At 43.9% G+C, this 22924-nt stretch overlaps 1 protein-coding gene across 1 annotated transcript; it reads left to right on the top strand.

Annotated features, from left to right (window-relative positions):
• The first annotated feature begins 393 nt into the window (after nt 1–393).
• SETD7 (SET domain containing 7, histone lysine methyltransferase) lies at nt 394–22705 on the top strand. Its single transcript, XM_030450389.1, has 8 exons — nt 394–537; nt 5697–5826; nt 10416–10617; nt 12614–12803; nt 13899–13980; nt 15124–15241; nt 15509–15666; nt 16583–22705. Exons 1-8 carry the CDS (start codon nt 498–500, stop codon nt 16761–16763), a joined length of 1101 nt encoding a protein of 366 aa, XP_030306249.1. The 5' UTR covers nt 394–497; the 3' UTR covers nt 16764–22705.
• The last annotated feature ends 219 nt before the right edge of the window (nt 22706–22924 follow it).

Here is a 22924-nt window from a genome sequence, read left to right as displayed (position 1 = left end):
AGGGGCACCACTTCCATCGACCATCCACAGGAGGGGCTGAACGCAGGTTTGGAGCGGCATCCCGGAGGGTGCTGCCTTGGCCCTGGGAGAGACCGAGTGCCCTGGGGGGCCCCAGCTCTGTTTTGTGCCGACTTTCGGGCGAAATTTAACGCTTTCCGCCTGCGTTCCTGGAGCACCGCCGGCACTCCGTCAGGAGGGGTCCCGCAGGGGAGGCTCCGGGACGCTCACCCCCGGGCCCCCGCGCTGCTCCCGTTTACCGGCGGGGCACAGCGCCTGTGTATAAATTACGCGCCCTCCTCCGCCTCCAACACTCCCCTCCCGCGGCCACCCTGACCCTCCCGGTCCCCCCCCTCCATCTCCCCGCCACCGGACGGGGCTGAGCTCCGGCGCGGCCCCTCCCTCGGAGGCGGGAAAAGGGGCAGGGCGGAACGCGCGCTCCCGCCCCGGGTTCCCGTGTCTGCGCCCCGCCCGCCGCTGCCGCCGCCGCTGCCGCCGCCATGGACAGCGACGAGGAGACGCTGGAGGAGACCGTGGAAGGTGCCTGCCCCGGGGCGGGGGATGGGAGAGGCGGCAGCACCGGCGGCCGGGGGGAGTGGGAGGGGGAGGGAGAGACGTCCTGGAACGGTACCGGGAGGTACCGGGAGGGTGCGAGGCGGGAGGCGCGCGGGGCCGGCGGCAGCGCGTGACATCAGCGGGGTTATGCAACGGCCGCGCCGCCGCCACGCACGGGGCGATATGGGACCGGGGGTGGGGGTGTGGGTTCCGGGGTGCGGGGCGGTGTGTGACGGGGGGGGGGGGGGATGCTGCTAGGATGCGGGACGGTGTGGGTTCCGGGACGCAGGGCGGCTGCCGGGATGCGGGGCTGTGTGTGTCCGGGAGGTGGGGGGGGGGTGGCTACCGGGATGCGGGGCGGCTGCCGGGGTGCGGGGCCGGGGCCGCTGCCGGTGAGGGGCTGCTGGCGGTTCGGCTGCTCCAGGAGGGCGGGGTTGGCCGTACCTCGGCCGCCGCCCCAGCGTTGCAGCGCCAGCCTAAGATGGTGAAGCTTCCTCTGCTCTTAACCAGAAAAAAAAAATATTTTTTTTTAAATAAAAAACGTAAGGGTGCTTTGCCGTGGTATCCCCAGTCCTGCCCGGTGCCCGGCTTTGTACGCGGTTCCAGGGGGCGGGGGGGGCTGCGCTGTCCCGGCTCCTCCGAGCCGCCCGCCCGTGTCCTGCGGCGAGGTTTGTAGGAGAAGGATCCTTCTTCCCGGAGCCCAGCTGGCTGCTTCGCGGCTGGTTGGCGTCCCAAGGCACGCCCGTCCTTGGGGAATGTTTTGGGGGCGATTGCCAGGCTCTGCCGGAGGCTGCAGTTACCTTCGTGCGAGTGGGAAAGGGATCAGGAAACGGGAGCCGGAGGAGGTGGCTGCGTCCGTGTGGATGGGCAGCAGCGCTGGGATGGAGCCATCCCTGCTGGAGCGGGAAGGCCTGAGTCAGAGGCACTGAGCCTTCCTTTTGTGGACGGAGAAGTAACCGTGCAAGAGGGGTAGGACACGTTTCCTCTGGAAGGCATCGCTGCTGGAAACCCTGGGAGACAGCGGGGTGACCCCACTGCTCCCTGTCACCCCAGAAGGCTCCCGGAGCAGGGATGGGTGGCCCAGGGCAGGACCAGCTCCCCAAAGCAGAAAGGAGCAGCCCTGGGTTTGTCATTTGTTTGAGCTGAACACAAAGTGAGGAGCATCCCTGTGAGGAGGTGCCGGTGATTCTCAGGGCTGGGATCTGTATGGAAGGAGGATTAGGCCTCAGGCTGCACGTTCCTCCCAGGAGGACAGGGAGCACGGCAGCTTAGCCCCAAAAGAGATGCCAGCTAAGCAGCTGCTGCTAGGATCTGGATTTATTGTCTAGGGACATGGTGACAGAGCCAAAGAGAAGTGGCATTGTGTAAAGCATGGTTGTGAGGTGTGGATGGGGTGTGCTCTGTGCCCTAAAGATAGGTGTTTTCCCTTCTCTTCCTTAAATCTATGGATTATAATCATGTCGTGGGCAGAGGGTCACAGTTTTGAGTTTATCTTACAGGTATAAAGAGTTCTGCCCTATCGTGGATTTCCTTAGTACTGCTGTGGGCTAAGGTGATGAATTTTTAAAGCCTATGTTGTTCAGTAGTCTATGTAGAAGTATGTGTTTTTCTGAGTGATAGAGAATCAGAGGGGGAGAATAGGATTTGGGAGAGAATAGAATAGGTTTGGGGGAGAATAGGATGGCTGGATATTTTTGCACTTACCCCGAAGAAAATTAAAAATATATCAGAAATCAGCACAGGTTTTGTTTTGTTCTGTTTTTTTGTTTTTTGAGGCAGGTGGTGGTGGTATTTGCTTATTGATATCTCTAAAACCTCCATATCTGGCATCTTTGTGACCAGAATCCTTTATTGGTGTTGCACACTTGTTCTGTTAAATCTTCTGTTCAAGTAGTAGTGATACTGACAGTAAAGGACTTTTCAGGTTGTGTGTGCCAGTGGTTTTGGGAAGTGGCCACATCATGAAGCATTGTGAACTATGCCCTTTCAGTGTAATTCCTTGTCTTGAAAATGTCATGGTCAGAGCTTGAAAGAAGATACTGAGAGGCTGTTAAAGTAAACAGAAGTGAGGTTTTACAGTAATTTAAATATATATTTTTAAAATTTCTTTCACATTAGAGGAGAGAGGCAAAAAAGGGAAGTGGAACACTCTGCTTTGCTCCCACTGGAATATTGAGGATTTTTTCCACTAACTTCATCCAAAACAGAGCCTAAGCCCTCAGCCATGTAGGAAAAGTTACACCTTTGTGATTAAACATGAAATTGCTTTTTTTTTTTTTTCATCAAATGTCAAGAGATACTGAGAATTTCTCTTGTTTTGTTGAAGGATTTTTTTTTTTTTTTCAATAGAGGAAAATCTCAGCATATTAAAAGAACTGGATTCTTTGTATTATGGCTGAGGTTAAGAGTCTGTATAGAGGCCATTGAATCAAAGCTGACCATTTAAATCTCTGGGATAGACTGTATCCTACCCTGCAAAAGTCATGACATGAGTGTTTTGTATAAGCACAGCAGCTTTTGTGTTGGGCTTTACATTCCAGTAACATCTTGACAAACCTGAATAGTCACAGAGAACAAAGTTGCAGGATTGTATGGGTAATTTTTAATAGTATAACGTATTAAAAGTGTATTTTTTTTCCAGTCCCAGTGTTATGTAGTAGTTTTGCTCCTACATTAAGAGGGAAATTGGTACTGTATTGTTAAGGGTTTAACTTACACCAATATTCACTTCCCATCTTGATGAAACTGAAGCCTTTAATGAAAGCCATAAATGTTGACATAGCTTTTTCTGTTCTTAAACAGGCATCCACATCAGAAATTTCACTGACCTTTTAGTTAAATTGATGTAACTGCTAAAACCTTTCACTGCTACAAAGAGAGGTGTCCTGACTGAGTAGGGGGGGGGGAAAAAAACTTTGTTCTTTTGGGAGAGAGTAGCACACTGTCCCTCCTCTTTAAAAATAACCTTTCTAAGTTATTAGAAGCCTGATGTAGTTGTTGGGTTTTTTCCCCCCTCTACTTTTGCTCTTTCCTTTTACTCTTTACCTCTTCCAGTTTCAACAGTAAGCAGTGTCTGATTATTTTTATTGATTTTATAAACCTGTGACTGTGTTCAGTCTTAGCTTTTACTGGGAACTTAGGAGCTCACTGAGGTTTTGTGACAAACAAGAGGGGAAGGGTTTGCTGCCAAGTGAGTGATTTGCTCTACTTGCAGAGGGTGCTGGGCAGACACGAGACAAACTTTGGGGAGCAAACATCAGAAGTGAGAAGGAGAGTATCTTGGATGACTTCAAATATCTCACCATCATTTTTTTCTGTATACCTTCTATTTAGGTGCATTTCTGTACTTAATGTAATAAATGCAGGAGATGTGTAATAAGCCTGCACAGCTGGTTACTTTGAGGAATGTTCACTTAGGTCTTTCTTTTTCCTTCATCTATTTTGTTTTCTTTGTTTTTTCCTCTTCTTCATTTTTTAATTTAATTTAATGAAATTTTAGGCAGAAGTTTGGAAATATATCCTAAAAGTATCCTGTGCTGTATGGCATTCTTCTGTCAATCATTCTGGTATTAAAAGTGCTAGGGCAGGTCATGCATCTTATAGGAGAACTTCTTAACCAGATGCTGCCCCCCATCCTTACCATGCCCTGTCTGTGATGTTCTTGGGGGGCTGTGAACCATACCAAGGAAGCTTATGGTGATGTGGGAAGAACCCATGGGCATGGATGTGTCCTCAGGGTACCCACAGAACCCCATGGACCTCTTTGGAATCAGGATGTGAATAGATGGACTTCTGAAGATCCATGGGTGGGTGAGAAGACTCTCTGGGCATAGGACTTGAGATCTGGTAATACCAAAGTTGCCTGCATCAACCTGGCCTGAAATTGCTTCCTGGAGTTTGTTTCTGCCTTTCCATATGGGTGCTCCATCTTTTCAGTTTAGGGCAAATTTGGCCAGGGAAGAGCTTGACCCAGAGCAGGTAGAATGCATGTGTTCTCTCGTTTTTAATAGGCTTTGTATGCCTCACCAAGAGACCTGAGGGATCAGAGGTCAGTTTTGTTTGGAAATGTGGAAGAACATATTATAGCTTTTATTTATTAGTCAGTTTTTTCGTGGAAAATTGATACCTGCCAAAATGTCACCCAGGGAGCTTGTTACACCTTCACCTGGTGTGCTGAAAGCATCCCTGCTGAGCTTGAGCATCTTCCTTGTGGGGTCAGAGCAGTGTTCTGCCAGCACAGTGCTAAGGACTCCACATTCACCCAGAGAAACTAGACCATAACAGTTGTTTAAAACACTCTTCTTCCATTTTCCTTTGCCTTTGAAGAGGCAGATGGAAATGCAGGGTGGAGCCTTATTATGCTTTAATTTAATCAGAGCTGGCCAGTTGGATTCTGTAAAATGCAGGCCCATGCAGCAGAGGATGCAAGTTATCATCACTGCTTCCCCCATGTGCAGCAGCTGTAATGGGGTAAACTGAGCTGGCTAGGAAAGGGAACAGGTTTTAGAAGGATGTAACATGAACACATCACATTTAAAATAAGAAATAGTGAATTGACTGCATGTTGCAAGGGCATCATATTACAGATACCAAAAGCTTTTTTTTCTTTAAATTGCTGTGGATATAATTATGTGGTGACACACCCACAGTGTTGTAGGACATGCTTTGTTTTTTTCTTTTGACAAATACTTTTCTTACTTAGTGCACTGAGATTTAAATCTAATCTGCTCTCCCCAGGAAATACATATATTAGATGAAGAATTAATTACATTTTTGAAGATGTATATTAACACAAGTTTGAAGAGTATGAACCTTGTTTCTTTTAGAGACATGTCTTTTAGCTTCTCCTTCTCTCCCCTGTCTCTCAAACCTGTTATTTTATTATATTATATTTTAGCCTTTTTCATTCACAAGTACAAGTCTGTACTTGTGTTACACAAGTACAGACTTCAGTTGTGCTCAATCTCTGATCACTATTACTGACAGAAATGTTCTGATGTGGGTGACTGTTTTGTCCTAGGGGGGTGCTTCATTCCAAGCATCCACATAATCAGTGCAGGTTTGCAAATCATAATCAGTGCAGGTTTGCAGATTTAAATAATGTCTAATGTGTTCCTTTGCTCTTTGTCTGGATTTTATTTCAGGGCATCTAGATGACGATGGGTTGCCACATGGATTCTGTACAGTCACCTATTCATCAACAGACAGATTTGAGGGAAACTTTGTCCATGGAGAAAAGAATGGCCGTGGCAAGTTTTTCTTTTTTGATGGAAGGTAGGCACTGACTCTTCACTTTCTCTTCTTTATTCTGCCTCCTGCTTGCAGTGATGCAAAACTGATTTACATCGATTGTGTGCTGCTGAGTTTCTGGATAAGCTTTCTCATGAAAACTGGGAAGTTCTTCCTGATGCTGCTGTAGCCATACCTTTGTGGTTTTGTATGTAACGTGATGCCTGGAGCTGTTTCCTTGTAGAAGAAGGGAGCATTGTTAATTCTTTTAGTACCATGAAGTGATGAACTAATGAGAGACCGTGAGAACTGGGAGGTGGTCAGAGCTAGTGGAGACCATGCTGACAGCACCTTGGACTGTCAAGTTCAGGTCCATAACTGCCCATGGAATTCTTTGTTTGTCTCATAGCCCTATACAGAGCACAGCTGGACTGTGCCAGACCTCATGTGCAGATGTAGGACCTTGGCAGCGAGGCTCTCCCTCTGTCTGCTCTTGGAAATTGTGTGGTGATGAAAGGGCTGAGCTGAATACAGTTTTCTTCCCCACTCCACCTAATACTCTGCAAGTTGCTTGTGCCTTCTTTATTTTCAGAAAAGCCTCTGTAATTCCCTGTCTCTTCACTGGGAATCATAACAGTGAAACTGGTCAGTGGCTGTGCATCTGTTTTCTCCTCCAGTCTTCACTATGAACACCTCATACATCTTTCCCCAGTTGCAGTGTTTCTCTTTGCAGTTGCTCAGAACTCCCTCCAAGGGCAGAGCAGATGTATAAAATGAGAGGATTCTTGGTGGTTTTGCAGCTGTTGGTGGCACTATGAATAGCAGCTGTTAAACTGACAGTCATGCCAGGTCTGCTCTCCTCCTGCTCACTGAACTTCTGAGCAGGAGCAGAGGTATTGTGTGCTCTCAGTGAGTCAGCTCCTTGTCTGCAGTTGCTTCATAGTGGTGATTGTGAGGTTTTTTTCATAGTAAAGATAATGTATTATTCAGTTATGTAGAAACTAGCCAGGCCTCCAAGCTTAGGTGAAATAAAAATCCCCACTGTTTTTGGTAATGGGCTTATTAAGTGTTGTATGAGTAACTGAAAATTAGTAGTGCCCAGCAGCTGACCTCTCTAAAATAGCCTTTTTTTTTTTAAGTTGCAGACAGCATTACTGTGGACACATGTACATAACACTTCTGTGCTAGCTGATGATCTCAGCAGAGCAGTTGCTGATTGTACAGTCAGAGAAACTGACCCACTATTTTGTACATAGGGCTGCTTCTCCAAGTAATCCAGGGTACAGGCAGTGCTCTGTGGGAACACTCAGGCTGCTGCTGAGCCTTTTCTGTACTGTGTTGCCAACTCTTGGGTTTTTTTAATTGTCATAACCCATAAAAAAATGGAACAGTTGTCTACTGTATGGCTTCAGGAACGAGCAGAATGAAAATATGCAACAATAGTCTGGGACGTGATTTTGGAAAATGGGATATTTTTATAAACTGCCTTAAGCTTATTTTAATTTAGCCTAAGCAGCCTTAACTGAGCAGTGATGAGCTGCAAAAGGTGTTGCTGTTTCCCTACCTCTGCCCAGCTAGCAGGAGCAAGTTGCTCTCTGCAGTGAATGGTTCAGGTGTCACAAGGGTTTGCAGGCAGAATGAGCTGGCTTAAAACAGGATGTGCTGTTTCCACTACCTGTACCATGGGCAAGGTGAGTTCCTGAAGAAAGGAATCCCCCAAATTTCTCCAAACACCTCTCCCTGTGCAGTGTGGTGTGTGCTTTAGTGCAACACTTCAGTTGTTTCAGCCTCGCTGGGTCTGTTTCCCTCACAGGCTGCTGGTAAAACCCAGTGGCTGAGCTGATGTTGGGGAACAGAGTCCTGTCAGGCTGGCAGCAGTGTCAGCAGTCTCATTTTTTGAGTGCTGGGAAATAGGATTGGCTGCCTGGCTCCCTTGTTTGCAAACCTTCCCTTTACTGGAAGAGAGAGCTGCCCCTTTCCTGTTAATTATGGAAGGGAGTGGAAACTTGGAATGCAGCATCACTTCAGTTGTTTTTTAACTCCTCCTCCAAAAATGCAACAAAACACAACATATTCTTCCAGAAACAGCAATTTCACCCCTGGCATACTCCCTGTTTTGGATGCTGAGCTTGAGCTTTCATGGTTCCTCATGCTTGCTGGAGTGTTCTATAACTTTACACACACTTTACAAAACACTCTGTGCAATAACTGCAGGCAGGAGGGCCCTTTTTGGCTCAGAGCTCCAGCTACTCTTCTGCCTTAACTGGAAACTTGTAAACTGGTGTGTCCCAGAGCACAGTGGAGACCAGTATTATTTTTAATAAGTTTTCAGTGTTCCTATGTAGAGGGAAAGGTGGGAGACCAAGGAGTGAGGGATGAATAGATCGGGATCTATTGATTAATTTTTAATATCTGGAAAGATATTGCAGTAAGGATTCCCCCCTTCCCCAGCTGTTATCACTGATTTATTTCTTAGGTAGTGGGTATCCTAGATGCCCTCTAGACCTAATGGATTATTAGAAGACAGTACATCTAAGTAAAAATTTACATTATTACAAATATGATAATCTGGGAAGCAAACCAGAGAACTTCAGGCTAGCTCAGTGTTTGTGGAGTTTGTTTGTGCAAGACACAGGAGATATTTATTCTTCCTTGTGCTGGTCAGGTCTTAGTTGCCAGTATGGCATCTAGCTGCCCACACCATACTTTGAGAGCTTAGAAAGAGAGAGAGAGAAGGGGGAAGCAGGGTAGAAATAACTCAAAAATATTAAAATTATAAAAGTTTTCAAGAACTTGACTCTATAGGCAATTTTGAAAGCTGTGGAACTATTTTATTATGTATCTTTCTTTTGATTCCCTTAGATGTAGAAAGAGATGGATGTTTTGGACATTGTTTGGAATGCAAAGTGTAGTACAAAGAGATTTTCTCCTGTGCTGAAGCAATGTTGTAATTTAGCAACTTGTTATTTTCAACTAATACCAGTGACAAGAAAGGGGTTTTGGGTCTGTTTCATGACATAAACTGGGGGTGGCTGCTTCTTTTGAAGAGTAATCCTACACGTGGATTTTGTGCATCCAGCTCCAACGAAATTCAAGTCTGGTGATCTGTGATAAACTAAAGGAGAAAGTGGTGTCATTTATAGTTGAGCTGGTGCACAGATTTCTGGTGCCTTCCTCATCTGCTCTGCTCCTTCCCCGTGCTGGGGGTGCCATAGCTGTGTGTGCAGCTCTAGCAACCTGGATCAAGAAATTATTCTGATAAAAAAATAAAACAGCTGTCCTGCCCCTTCCTGCTCTGCATCTGGTTTGCACTGAGGCTTTTATAGTACTGTATTTCCCCCCCCCTGGAAACTTCAGCCCATTGTTAAGTGAAAACAGGGAGTGAAGCTTTAAAAACCAGAAAGTACATTCTGAGAAAACATGCTTGATACAGCTCTTGAAAATCTCTTTTGTACAGTTTTGTAGAACGTGGTGTCATGTCCTCCCATCCACTGTGTGGGCTGATACCTTAGACATCTGCATCAGGAGAATTATGCAGTGAAATTATGTGTACTGCAGCTGGCTGGTGTCTAAACAGTTTGTATTTCCATATGCTAGTTCTAACCTGAAAGGAATAACTGAGTCAATTCCCTTTTACAGTCGTGCTTTCATTCTTTGTAGTTTTTCTCAGCAGCCTGGTTTTAAAGGAAGGAAGCAAAGCAGATCACAAGATATTATTGCACCCATTTTTGCAAGGCAGAGCTGAAGCAAAATGTACTTTTGTTCAGATCCAAGTGCAGCCCTAGTTCTGTTTGACAGGCTGTTTACCATTCTAATAGAGACACAGGGAAAATGAGAGTGCTTTTAGCAAACCCAGTACTGATTGCTGTGAAGTGGATCACTAGGCAGTGAACTGGAAGCAGGTTAGAGTTTGTGCCTTTTTGTTGTCCCTCTGTAAGGGACTTCCATTTCATCTTGCTAGAGAGATGTTAGTGAAGGTCCAAATGTAGAGGGTAGAAAATCCTATCAGGAGAGAAGTCTGCTTGAGCAATAATTTCTTGTTTGACCATGAGTATCCATTCATTGCTGTAATTTGCTCCCTCAGCCTGCAAATGAATCCCAGCAATGTCATTTAAATAAATTATTCATCTTGGCTTTCCAGAGAAGTCACGTTTACCTTCCTACTCCCCTTCCCCTTGTCCTCCTCCAGTTTGGTTTGAACTGGCAAACACATCAGAGTTTCAGACATGAGGGATTAGTGATAACCTGTCAGGGGATGGAGGAGAGATGCTGGAAGCTGTGTCCCAGGGATAGAGCTCCAGCAGCTGCCCCCCTGCCTTTCAGCATAGCTTTCACATCACTCTGCCCTGCAGCAGCCTGAGAGAGGCCACAGGGAGGGTGAAGAGAAGCCATGGTGGTGGTGTGGGCTTTGGGGGGGCTTGTAGGGTACCTGGCAATAACCAACCAGCCACAACACCTCCCTCCTCTTAGGACCTGGCTTTCTTGAATGCTTCTCCTCAGCCTCTCTGTGGCAGTAACATGCAGGACAGTGAGCAGAGGAGCAGGGTTGTGCTGTGCCTGTGTCAAGGCTTTGGGTTTCCCCTCTTTGAGAGCTGAAGAGTCTTCCACTGCTGATTTCTTTTTGTCTTTGCCAGCACCCTGGAAGGGTACTACGTTGATGATGCCCTGCAAGGGCAGGGAATCTACACCTATGAGGATGGAGTAGTCCTTCATGGCACATATGTGGATGGAGAGCTGAATGGACCAGCCCAGGAGTATGACAGTGATGGGAGGCTGATCTTCAAAGGGCAGTACAAAGACAACATTAGACATGGAGTTTGCTGGATTTACTACCCGGTAAGCCTGGCCAGCTGCTCTCTCTGGCAGAGTTGTACCATCAGGTGTCTTTCTTTCCCCCCATCTAAAACAAATATCCACTACACAAAAGCTGACACACAAAAATCTGGGTGGAAGATCCCTCTGTTCGGATTTTGGATAATCCAAGGTACAGTGAAACGTTTGCAGTGTTGAGCGTGTTACCCAGCAGACAGGATTCAGGAGGGTGGCAAGATGCCTCCACTCTTTCCATCTCCCAGGAAACCCGTCCCCTTTGAAGTGCCTAAATGGGCATCTCTCTGAGAAGGCTGGGCCAGTGGTTTTGCCACCTTGTAGTGCTGACTGCAGGTGAGGAACATGGAAGCCATGCAAGCTATTGCAACCTGCTGCTCTGATTTAACTAGGAGAGGAGGCTTGATCTGTTTCCACAGAGTGTGTTGGGACATCTGGCTTTGCTCAACAAACCAGATGTAATTAATTGCTTTGAGAGCTATTTCTGACTGGAGAGTGGAGAAGTGCTTTGCTCACTAAGCAAGCCAGAATTTTATCTTTCCCAATCTTTGTATATGCTCAGATATTCCTCTGGAAAACTCTGGCAGTTATGGTTGTAGTGTTTTTCAGGGTTTTGTAGTGTTAGTTTTGGGTTTTTTAATTTCAGCTTTACCCAGGACTCCAGAGTTGAATCTTTCAATCTGTACCTTGTGCTGAGGAGGGGAAACATCTGCATGTAATTAACCTGCTGATCAAAACCCAGCCTGTTTCTGTGCTGCATATTTAACATAACTTTAGCTGCACATTCCTTTCAAAGGCTTTCCATTGGCTTTTCATTTTATTTACTAGTTTCCACTGTTGCCATGAAGCATATGTTGGCATCAACAAATGCTTGCTTCATGCTGCCAAACAAATAGCAATTTTTCAGTACCAGTGTATAAAATACACACAACTGACCCTTCAGGTCTTGTGTCTCCTGTTTCATCTTCCAGCTGACAAAGTGTTGCTGTACCTTGTGGAAATGCAGATATTTAGAGGTTGTTCATCATTGCCATCTTGCTAAACTAAAGCATGCAAGGTGTTTCAAGAAATTCTTTGCCATGGAAGCAGTTGTTAATGCATGTTTCTGTGCATGATGTTATGTGCACAGATTTTTACTTGAACTTAAGGTTCACCATTCCTTACTATGATAAGTTTGAAGCTCTTTCATCCTTCAACAAAATGGTGCCACTCTGAAATAGCCTGTGCACAGAGATCTTGATCTAAACCAATCTGTTTCCACATTACACCAGGTCTGTTTGCTCCAGGCCATTATTTGAAAATATTTTTTTTTATCCTTTTTGGAATAAACACCTAAAGTCATTATACCTGTGCTAATCTATGCATGTCATTCTGCAGATCTGTAAATACACCAAAGCAGAGTTGCAGGCAAATCACAGATGGCAAAACCCAGGGCTAAAATGGGTAAACCGTAGAGAGGAAAAGAGTTGCTGATTGATGGCTTTCAGCAAACATCATGGGGGAGTTCTGGGACAGAAAAACTTACCACTTGTCCAGCATATTCTGTTTTTTATTATTATTACTCTCACATATTTTGATGTACCATGAATTAAGAGTGAGTAAGGCACTGTTTTAACTTTTTCTTTCCTCCAGCACAGTATCATACTAAGAAAACTCGGGCAGATTTTGTGCATTGCTTTAGGTCTTGGTTTGCAGACTGTTCATATAAAAATTTTGCCAATTGAAACTCAGTGTTTGTGTCACATAGAAGGAAAGACCTTGGATTTTGCCTTTTTCACATGATGTAGAACATCTCATTAATATTTTATATCTGTTTGATAACAACTGGAATGACTTCATCCAGCTTCTTCATGTGTATTTCTCACTCATTTTCATGATCTCGCATCTGAACTTAATGTGGCTCAAATTGCTGCTTCAGAAAGTTGGGGAAAATACTTTGTATTTACTGAAGATGGTAAAGTGGAGTTGAATGCCCTGACTTTTTCTGTCTCTCCCATTCTTTTAGGATGGAGGCAGCCTTGTGGGAGAAGTGAATGAAGATGGGGAGATGACTGGAGAGAAAATAGCCTATGTGTACCCTGATGGAAAGACTGCATATTTGGGAAGGTTCATAGATGGAGAAATGATAGAAGCAAAACTGGCAACTCTGACATCTGTGGAGGATGGGAAACCTCAGTTTGAAGTTGTACCAGGCAGTAAGTTGAGCTGACAGAAACTTGTATTCTCACTACCAGCTTTTCTATGCAAACAGTTGGGTTGCTGTCATATTCCCCATTAGAAACTCTACAGGCTGGCTGTGATGAGATAATGAGTTCATTAGTTAAAAGCTCTTTTTCCAGCTTACAAAGTTGGCAGAAAAGCACATGGAGAATGAACAGGTAAGTAGGTGAAGCTGCTGGTAGAGCCATGAGGGACAATGCTAACACATTTACTGTTATGCCAGCAAAGGTTGTCTCACTCAGGATGAAGTAAGAACATGAAAATCAGTGGAAAGGCATTGAGAAGCAAATCCATCTGACTTTCTATTTTTTTAAATCTCTCAGTTGTCATAGAAAACCAAAATGTAGCTTAAAAGGCAGCTTCTGAGAGGGTCCAGTTGTGCTTTGTAAATAGGATTGAATCACACTGTGGAGGAAGCTGTCTTCACAGAGGACAGATCTTGGGCACTGGGGACAATGGCCTTTTACCAGACTTCATAATACAGTGGTGTAAGGGTTTTTTCCCATCTTATTTCTACCTGCATCTTAACCTGTCTCCCAGATGGTCCTCTGACAGTTGATTGTAGAAGGATGTAAGGATGTAATTAGAGCTGTACCACTGAGTTGCTTATTAATGTCAGGAAATAAGAGTGTAGCAAGTGTATGTTGTGATTACTGAACATTATTATCTCCTGGCTAAGGTCACATCAGGATTTGGACTAGAAAACTTTTCAGATTTGAAATACTCAAAGATTTTTGTATACTTACTGTGGTGTTGAATATATCCTTTTGAAGCTTTCAGACTGTGGGCATATTGGTTTTGAAAGACTGTCCAGTCCTCCTTTGGAAGTTTGTATCACCTTTTTGTGATAATACTGCTGCTCAGGTGTACTGAGGGGGAAAAAATAATCAAGAAGTAGTATTTTACTGAAGACCTTTTGCAGTTCTGTTTAATTAATTTTTTTTTTGAAGCATAACATTAATTTCTTGCAGTCATTAATATTAATTTTTTTATATCTTGATTAATTTAAAGGTTGCATGCTTTCATTAATGCAAATCAGTTTATTTCCTCTGATTTCTGGGTTTTTTTAGGTCCAGTCTATACTTTTGACAAATCTACTTCATCCTGCATTTCTACAAATGCACTTCTTCCTGATCCTTATGAGTCAGAGAGGTAGGCTGATTTTCATCTCCCTGCTTTCAGTATTGTCCATGTTTCTTTTTTTGCTATATATTTATGGTGTAAGTATTTAAAGAAATTTAATTTTAAAGAAACTTTAAATATTTAAAAGAAAAAAAAATGTTTAGGGATTTGTGAAGTGGAACCCACTACTGCTCTTAAGTCAGCTTTTGACTTGATTAGATTTTTTTCTGATTCTCACAATTAAATTGCACTCTAGGTAGAACACAGCACTACTTTTTAAGATACTAAACCAGGATAGTTTCTTAGCATGTCAATGAGATTCAGTCAAGTCCTAGACTCCACTAATAGCATCCCACAGCTGCAATATTCTGAGCCAAAAAGTGTGCTGCTCCCTATTTTCTGGATTCAGGTTGCAGTGAGGTGCAGTTGGTGTCTTGCTGGGTGCCATGCATTGGACAAAGTGTCCTCCTCTGCCTACAGATGTAGTGATGGGGCAAGAGTCAATCACCCAAGGATTGGGTGATCCCAATCACCCAGGAAAGTGAGATACTGTTTGTGACAAGCCTGGGATGCCAAAACCAGCTCCTCAGCAATTGTCTTACTTTAGTCAGGCTTGGATATCTCTTCCATGGCTATTCTGTTTTTATGGCAATTACTCTTTTTACCTAGACATTTTTTTTAAGAAGCCTTTCTCTATAGGAACCCCAATTGTAGTCATTTTCTGACACCCTGGAATGTCTAAATAAGTGGTTAGTAAAATGCTGGCATTAATTTACATGAAGTTCTTGAAGATCTAGGGCATCACCTTGAAAACTTCTCACCAGTAACCTCAGTTTAGGGGTTAAAACCTCAGGGGTGCATTTGAGTGGAAGCCATCACTGGAAAGTAATAGTAGATTGGCACTTTAAAAAAAATAATTTTTTTCAAACTAATAGGTAATATTAGCCCCTACTTCCCACCAAAACTCCCTTTTGCCAAAAACAGAGAGAACGTATGGAAAAGAGGAAAGAGAATGATCTGGTTTTGAGTGATTATTGTTATGATGGTAACGATTATGTTTGTTATGATACTGAAATATTAGTCTTAATGCCCATAGTGTTGTGAGAGCACTTCTTGAAAATGGAAAGTGTAGTTAATTCCAGTTACTAATTCCACACCCATTTCACCTTGTAGGGTGTATGTTGATGTCTCTCTCATTTCCAGTGCTGGAGAAGGATTATTTTCTAAAATAGCAGCAGAAGCCAGTACAGTTATGTCCTTCTACAACGGAGTGCGAATTACACACCAGGAGGTAAAGGAAAGAAAAAAGTCAGTCTGAATTTTCATTGCTCTTGCTAAGATCTTGTAGTAGGATTTTATGCTCACCCCTTTTCCACCCTTAAGATGGAATTTCATTTAAAAGTGCCTGTTCAGTGAGGTATTTCTAAAACAGTGGTGCTTGCTTGGTTGGTTGGTTGGTGCATATTATTCACTTGCATATTATTTCAACATTTGCTTTCAAACTGCTGACAAAGTTGACTGCTCCACACACATGCTGGATTTTTGCCTTGCAAACCAGGTAGACAGCAGAGACTGGGCCCTGAATGGAAACACAATATCCCTGGATGATGAGACAGTCATCGACGTGCCGGAGCCCTACAACCACGCCGCCAAGTACTGTGCCTCCCTGGGGCATAAGGCCAACCATTCCTTCACTCCCAACTGCATCTATGACCCGTAAGTAGAGTCCAGTTTTTGGGAGCAGAGGCTGTAGCCAGGTAATCTGGGCTCACAGGGTGTTCCTGGTGACAGGTCCAGGTGCTGGAGGAGTTCCTGCTCACCTGGACCCAGTTGGATGGCGCTGCAGGGGCTTGATGCCTCTAGGGACTGACACCATGGAGTATCTTAAGTTGGCCACTGTGATAGTTTTGTCATGAGCCCTGGGAGCTTCCTTTTGATTCTAAAATGCTTAAGCACAGCTCTCTAAATCGTAGCTGGCCTGGAAACTGCACTGTATTTGCTGAACTACATCATCAAGTATGCTGTCATTCCTGAAACTCAAAAAACAAAGAGCCTCCTGCTGCTCTGCAGTTGGTGCAGAGCACTAGGAAACTTTTGAAACTTTTTTTTGCTCCAGAGTATGCATATTTTCATACCAGTCTATAAATGAACAGACATGTAGAGAATATGTAGAAAATAGTTTTGCTTCATGAAGTAAACTAGTTTCCTTTATTATGAGACTCTGGTGGAATAAATACAGAGTTATGTCACAATTGTTGGGCAGACAACTGAAGAACTTAAGAAGAGCAATTTTCTCTGCTTTCCACTCTCCTAATCTACACTGATTTTTTGTCCTGTAGATGTTTACCACTGCAAGCCCAAGGCATAAGGCAGTGTGATTTTCACTCTGTGTGATTTTTTTACAGGACTGTTGAAAATTTCAAGGAACAGAAGCTACACAGAGCTGCTTTAGGATGTCTCACGTTTTTCCCCTTATTACTTAAATCTTGGCTCAAAGCAATCTGTTCATCTGATATTAGATTGTGATACTACTCTGAGCTGTAAAACTATAACAGGGTCTTAAAACAGTGGCTGTGAGTGGAAAGTTCAGCCTAGCAGAGGTGTTGTTTTGTTTTGTTTTGTTTTTACCTAGGTTTGTCCATCCTCGCTTCGGGCCTATCAAGTGTATCCGTACTATCAGGGCTGTGGAGAAGGATGAGGAATTAACAGTGGCTTATGGATATGATCACAACCCCGCTGGGCAAAATGGGCCAGAAGCACCAGAGTGGTACCAGCTGGAACTGAAAGCTTTCCAGGCTGCCCAGCAAAAGTGAAAGGGGAGCAGCTCCTCCGTTTGGCAAACTGAAACAGAAATTTGGATCTATGCACTACCTTTGTACTGAAAACTGGACAACCAGGGATTGTTCATGCTGTTGCATCATAACTTTGCATTCTGTGTTAAGAGATAAGTTTCTTGCATACTAACTAGGTTTGACCGTGTTACTCATAGCAGATTTAAAATTAGCTAGTGTTGCACCAGTCTTATCTGGGGAAATTATTTAATATTCTGTACAAGATGTGATATTCTTTGGTAGCTTCTGCTTTTGCACCATATGCAAAAATGCCAAAAGACTAGACAGAAAACTAAAGTGGGTATATTGTTCACTTTTAGTTGGCAGACTTAGTGTTGCTCTCTTATCTGCCTAGGCATTATTGTGCAACTGCATTTTGCATATATGCCACTTGTGATGATAACAGTAATACTTTGATATTCTCTAATAGTAGCATAATTTTGCCTTTTTAAACCTTTGATCTGAATCTTGCAATAGAGCAGCTTATTTATTAGCATATAGGAGGCTGGGTTTTAATTCCCCTTCCCTCTTGTCTGATAAACGTTGTTCTTTCTACAGGTTCTCTTTTGCAGGAGAAAATCCTTTCTAACTAGTGGAAAGGCTTGTGTGTGTGTGTGAGAGTGCTGTGTGTTGGTCTCTGTGGCTCTCTAAATAGTATAGCAACATGTCCAAACCTAATATTTATCTGGCCTTTACGGCTGGCTTATTTTATTTAGTTTGATCATGACACACAAACAAAGCTGTTCTTTGCATGAAGATTTTCTGAAAGGAGAAAATGGGATTCACGTTTTGAAGGACGTTCTGAAGTTCTGAAAGGCAAGCACATTGCTTGCTTTAGTGTCCATGAGTTGGGATGTGTATTTCACCTGTTAAATGGCCAGTTATCAAGGCAAAAATTCTGGCAATGGGATGCTTGCATCTCACATGAATTCTTTGAAAGGAGGTGTTTGTGTTTGAGGGCAGGCTGTAGTATTTGAGTAAGGAGAGCTGTATCTTTGGAGTGTGTTCAGTTGAAAAAGAATATAGCCTTCTAGCTGTCTTTTAGTAGTACTGGTTTAAGACATAGTAAATTATTATAGTACGAGATATCAAAATAAGATTTTTTTAAAAAGATATTAAAAGATTGTTTTTGAAAGACAATGAATGTAAAAACAACACTCACTGCTTGTATTTAGAAACAGCAGTCAGTCTATGGCTTTGTTGCAGCCAACAGTGGGGGCTTGTGAATATTCATCTGCTGGGCTGTGTTCTGGGGTTTTTCAGGGATAGGGAAACTGTTGTGCATCTTTTTCAATAATGTACTGATCCTGCCTGCTGCTGTGTAAGAGGAAAAAAAAAGTGTCATCTGGATACTGGAGCCCTTCTGGGACTCTGGTCCTCTCTTTTGGGTTTAGCAGCTTAGGAAAAAACTCAGATGCATTTGCAACACTTTCTTTAAATGTTTGTAGTTTGAAAAAGGTTTGTATATATGTAACATAAATGATTTGGGAATCAGACCTACCTTCCTACTGCAACACAGTTTGGTTGGCTGATGGAGTGGTTGGAGGTGTCTGGCTGTCAGGGAGCTGGACATGGAGAACGTGTTGGGTTGGTGCCTGCAAGTGGAAAGATGAGGCTGCTGGTTTGCACAGCCTGAGAACCCTTGCTTTGGTACCTCTGCAAAGTTAGGAATTATTAATATAAGAATCTCCCTACCTTGAGGCTCTGTTTAGTCCATGTGGCTGATCACAAACCTTTTCCAGCACCTTACCATTGAAGCTTGCACAAAAACCACTCTGTGCTGATGCTGGGGCGGGGGGCAAGGAGGCTCAGGGCTTTTTGACACTCTTCCAGCAGAGATCTGAATGTGAGCTTTGATACAACCCATCTTCTCATGCTGGAGACTCAGGCCACAGCTCTGCTTTTCATCCGAGGCAGGTGGCTGGCAGAGGTGACAGCTCAGGGACTTGGCTGAGTGTGCAGAGACAACTGAGCCTCACAGGGGAGGGAGAGTTGTCCAAGGCAGCACAGCTTCAGCAAGTCAGCCTCAAAAAGAAATAAGCATGTCTTGGTCTTTCCCTGCCTGTGCCTACAGGTCATTATTTTGGATCACTGCTGTTTCAGCCATTTGCAGAAAGCTGTGCTTCTCTGGTAGGAAGCTGTCTGGTGCACCTTGTGGATTATTCTGCCTGGACCATGAAGTTCACAAAGTCAAGGCTTGTGTTTGAGCACGGGGGAGAGAGGAGGGAAGATACCTGATTGAACCCTGCTGTGAATGGATGGTGACTCCTTCCACAGTCTCAATAACCTGCTTTGGACTGCTTGCCTCTTTGTGCCTTCTGGAGAATCGTGCTTAAGATGTTCTGATCTCTAGAGCTCCTTCAGGTTCATCCCTGATTAGTCCCCGATTCCTCTGCTATCTCCTCCTAACTGTGGAGCTGCTTATGTTTCAGTAGATTTGTCAGTCTTCGTGTTGCCTGATTTTTGAGATAAATACAAGATAGGTGCTCTTTGTTCATCAGGCTTGAAGGTTGCATCCTAAAATGGGAAAAGTCTAAAAAAGGGCACAGAGGTATCCTCTGTGTGTTCTCAAAAGCTGTAAATTTGGTGATAGTGAAGCAGATTCTCTTGCTCCTGTGGATGCTTGTAGCCTGGTAGTATGCCACAGCTGTGGCTCTTGTCTGTGTTAGCATTAACTGTCCTTTTTCTCTCTGCTCTGTTATAATCTTTTGGTCCTCCTATAGATCCTTCTTCAGTGACCAACCTTCTATAAAGCTGCTTTGGCTTGATTCAGGACCAAGCCTTTGAATTCTTTGTTTTCTTTTTCTTTGTGGTCTGTTAGGGTGGGGATGGTTGGGATGGTTTTAACCACTGGGTAGTGAAAGGGCTCAGGGCTCAGTGTGTCCTCTAGAGGTTTTTGAGAGGTGTGGTTCAAACACAGGTTAGTGACAGAACTCCAAACAATGCCTTAACTTGGTCAGCGTATTGCAGCTCAGCTTCTGGGGTTCACTAGAGAGCAAGACCAGCTTAGCAAAACCAGTTATCAACTCAAGACCCACACCAAAACAGGGTTTTAATTTGGAGCAGAGGAAGCAGTCGTTTTGCAAAGCAATCCATTTGAGTTTGTTGAATGCACCTGGCTATTGGTGGGTATGCAATAAGTGAAGGAGCTCCACTTCTCAGGCTCTGGCCAAAGACCTGTCCTGTTGGCACAGAAACTGCTGATGCCTGTCAGCTGAGCAGCTGGCTCTTGGAGTACCCATCGTGACTGCAGAATGGCATAAGACACCCTGGAAATGTTGATATTTTTTTTTTTTTTTTTTCTGGTACAAATCAGTTCCCAATGTCTGCCTTTGGTCTGCAGTGCTGCTCGTGGCTCCTCTGTGCTGGTATCAGGTTGTTTCCTGAATTCTTTGTGAGAAGCAGCCTGTATTAAGGGCTGCTGACTGGTTCTCTTAAAAATCTTGGGTATATCTGCCTGCTCTGGAATACAGAAGCTCAGTTTTCTGGAGAAGCAGTTCATGTTAGAGACAAGAGAGCACCAGAAGTTAGAGCTGAGAGCTGCCTTCTCCTGGGTCACTCTTGCAGAGAAGAGGGAGAAGGGCTTAGGTCTTTGGGGGGTGTCTCAAGTTGAGTCTCATGCTATAATTTGACCCTTGGCCATCTACTAAAATACCTGAGTTATCTTCAAATCTGAAAAAGGCTTTTTTTTTTTTTTTCCCCTAGTAATTAAAAACCCCCTTAACCTACATAAATACGTATCAGTCTGAACTGTTGCAAAAGCCAAAGAAAATGGGCAAACATGGCTCTTCAGTGATCAAAGTGAGAGCTGCAGTAGCCTTCTGACTTTTCCCCCTGTTTCAACAACACCCTCTAGGGTGGTCCATGCTTTTTCCCAGCTGCAGCTCTGAGGCAACTCGTGCAGGTTTGGAGACCTCTGGGGGTCCAGTTGCTTGTCCTCAGGATGCTGCCTGTTTCAGGAGTGACTGGGCAGCCTTCCCCCCAGTTCTGCCTCTCCAGATGCAGAGCTGTCACCATCCCAGGCTGTTGGCAGTGGCTGTGATTTCTTTCCTGGGGCTGTTGTGGTGTGGAAGCAAGAGCACCATCAGGTACTTCTCACCCTCTGCCAGGCAGTCAGGGAGCAGAGAAGCCATCTGGTCTGAGAAACTGGGAGGTGGTGGTGGGAATTGCCACTCCTCTGTGTGTTTCCCAGTTGGCAGTGGCCCTGGGGGAATCCCTGGATGTGGTTGTTGTCCCTGCCTGTCACTGTTGATGTCCCTCAGTCAGAACCAGTCCTCACCTCTTTGGTTGTGCCAGGAACTGTTGCTTCTGTCCCGGGGACCTCTGTGATTTTGTCCTTCCTCTTGATTTGGAAGTCTTTTTGGAAAACACTGCCCTTGTTAGGAGGTCAGGAGCTGTGCAGAGCCATTACCTGCTGCTTCATGTTCCTCTGGCACAGTGGAATTGCTGGAGCTGGTGGCTGCCTGAGGAATTCACCTCCAAACACTTAAAAAAAAAAAAAAAAATTGCTTTGAAAACCATGTTGCTGAAGTGTCTCCTTACATCCTGGGGTGCTGCATCAGAGGTCTGTTCCTCACTCCCACCACTGGCCCATGCTCAGAGCATTTGGGTGAGGCCCAGAGTGATGTGGGCTCCACACTCCCTGTGCCCAGGGAGAACTCTTGTTCCTTCTGCTTCATCTACTGGAAACATGAGAACTATATTTTTGGACATTTCTAAGCAGTCTTATAAGGGATTTTTTATTTTTTTTTTTCATTAAAAGGTGCAAGATTGAGTGCATGTTTACTTGCCCCAGATCAAAGGTTTCTGAACACTGAGGTCACTTTGTGTTGAATGGATCCTTCTCTTGATGCTCTTCTGTCTTCAGGCAATTGAAGCTCCTGCCCTCTGCCAGTTTTACTGTAACTACTTTTTTTTTTTTTTTTTCCAGGAGAAATATATATACAAAAAATTCTAAGCAATTAAATGTTCAAGCCATAAGATCATGAATGTGGGAAGACCCTCTTCACAGGTTTTAACATATTTGTATGTAAAATGATGTTTGTATGAAATATTTTCATGGTAGAATGAATATTTTAAAAAAAAAATGTTACAGTAAGATCTAAACCAAATTTAAAAGGGTGTCTTTTTGTAAGATGCAAGTGTAACTGATTACCAATAGGTAAGTGAATTTATTTTTCTTTTTTAAAGGGGAGATGCAACAAATGATCTTTACAATTACAAATGATTGTTCCTGCTCTTTTGGGAAAGTATTTATGCAGCATTACACACGGCTGTCATAAATAATTGCAATAGCAAGGCCAGTCACATCTTCAGGACATACCTCTCAGCTTGTCCCTCCATGATAATTGTACAAAAGGACCTATCCCTCCTTTCTGCAGATTTCCTCCTAGAAAACTTTTCCTACTGTAACTGTACTGAGTTGAACTCTTGAGCTAAGATCCAGGCTAAAATTGTGTATTACTTAACAGTTTCTGCTGGGCCTTCTGCTATTTTAATACTCTTTAGCCCATAATTACTGGGTGTCTCTGTTCTGAAGAACTAAGTGCTAAAGAATAATCCTTGGGGTGAGCTTATACACGTGATAACAGTTAACCCCGGAGTATTTAACTTGTATACAGTACTTGATAGGTGTTTTATGATATTTGTACTCGAACTATGAGCCTTACTGAACATCTGTAGGTTTATTCATGACTTTTAAAAAATGGATAACTCTAAGAAAGATGTTTACATGAATGATGATTGCCCTTCCTTTGATGTTATGAGTGAGGTTTTTATAGTGTGTTTGGGTGTATGTGCAAGGAAGTAAGAAAAAAAATGTTTCTGGGGAAAAAAAAAAAAAGAAAAATTTGTAATAAGTGAATTTTAAAGATTGCTTTAATTGCGCTATGGAGGCAGTGCAGATATTAAAATATTCAACAGAACTGTTGGGTTTGTGTCATGCTTTGGCATAGTGTCTGCTGGCTTTGCAGTGGGTGTTGCTGATGCACGGGGCAGGATTCGGTGCAAGGTTAACAAACACCCTTCTCACCACATCAAATTCGGGGTGAACACCCAGCAGAACGATCCCTGCACCGCTGCCTCGGGGCTTTTTTTTGGCATTTCTTTTGTTTTTCCTGTCTCTCTTCTCCGAGCACGGTGTG

The sequence above is a fragment of the Calypte anna genome, chromosome 4B, assembly GCF_003957555.1.
Source record: "Calypte anna isolate BGI_N300 chromosome 4B, bCalAnn1_v1.p, whole genome shotgun sequence".
Taxonomy (NCBI): Eukaryota; Metazoa; Chordata; class Aves; order Apodiformes; family Trochilidae; genus Calypte; species Calypte anna.
This window is presented reverse-complemented; position numbering and strand designations above follow the sequence as displayed.

Excerpts from the sequence above, each read along its gene's own strand:
- SETD7 (XM_030450389.1), top strand. The coding sequence starts at position 498 with ATGGACAGCGACGAGGAGACGCTGGAGGAGACCGTGGAAG. Across the intron at positions 15,242-15,508 it reads TGCGAATTACACACCAGGAG|GTAGACAGCAGAGACTGGGC; the intron begins GTAAAGGAAAGA and ends CTTGCAAACCAG. Across the intron at positions 15,667-16,582 it reads CCCAACTGCATCTATGACCC|GTTTGTCCATCCTCGCTTCG; the intron begins GTAAGTAGAGTC and ends GTTTTTACCTAG.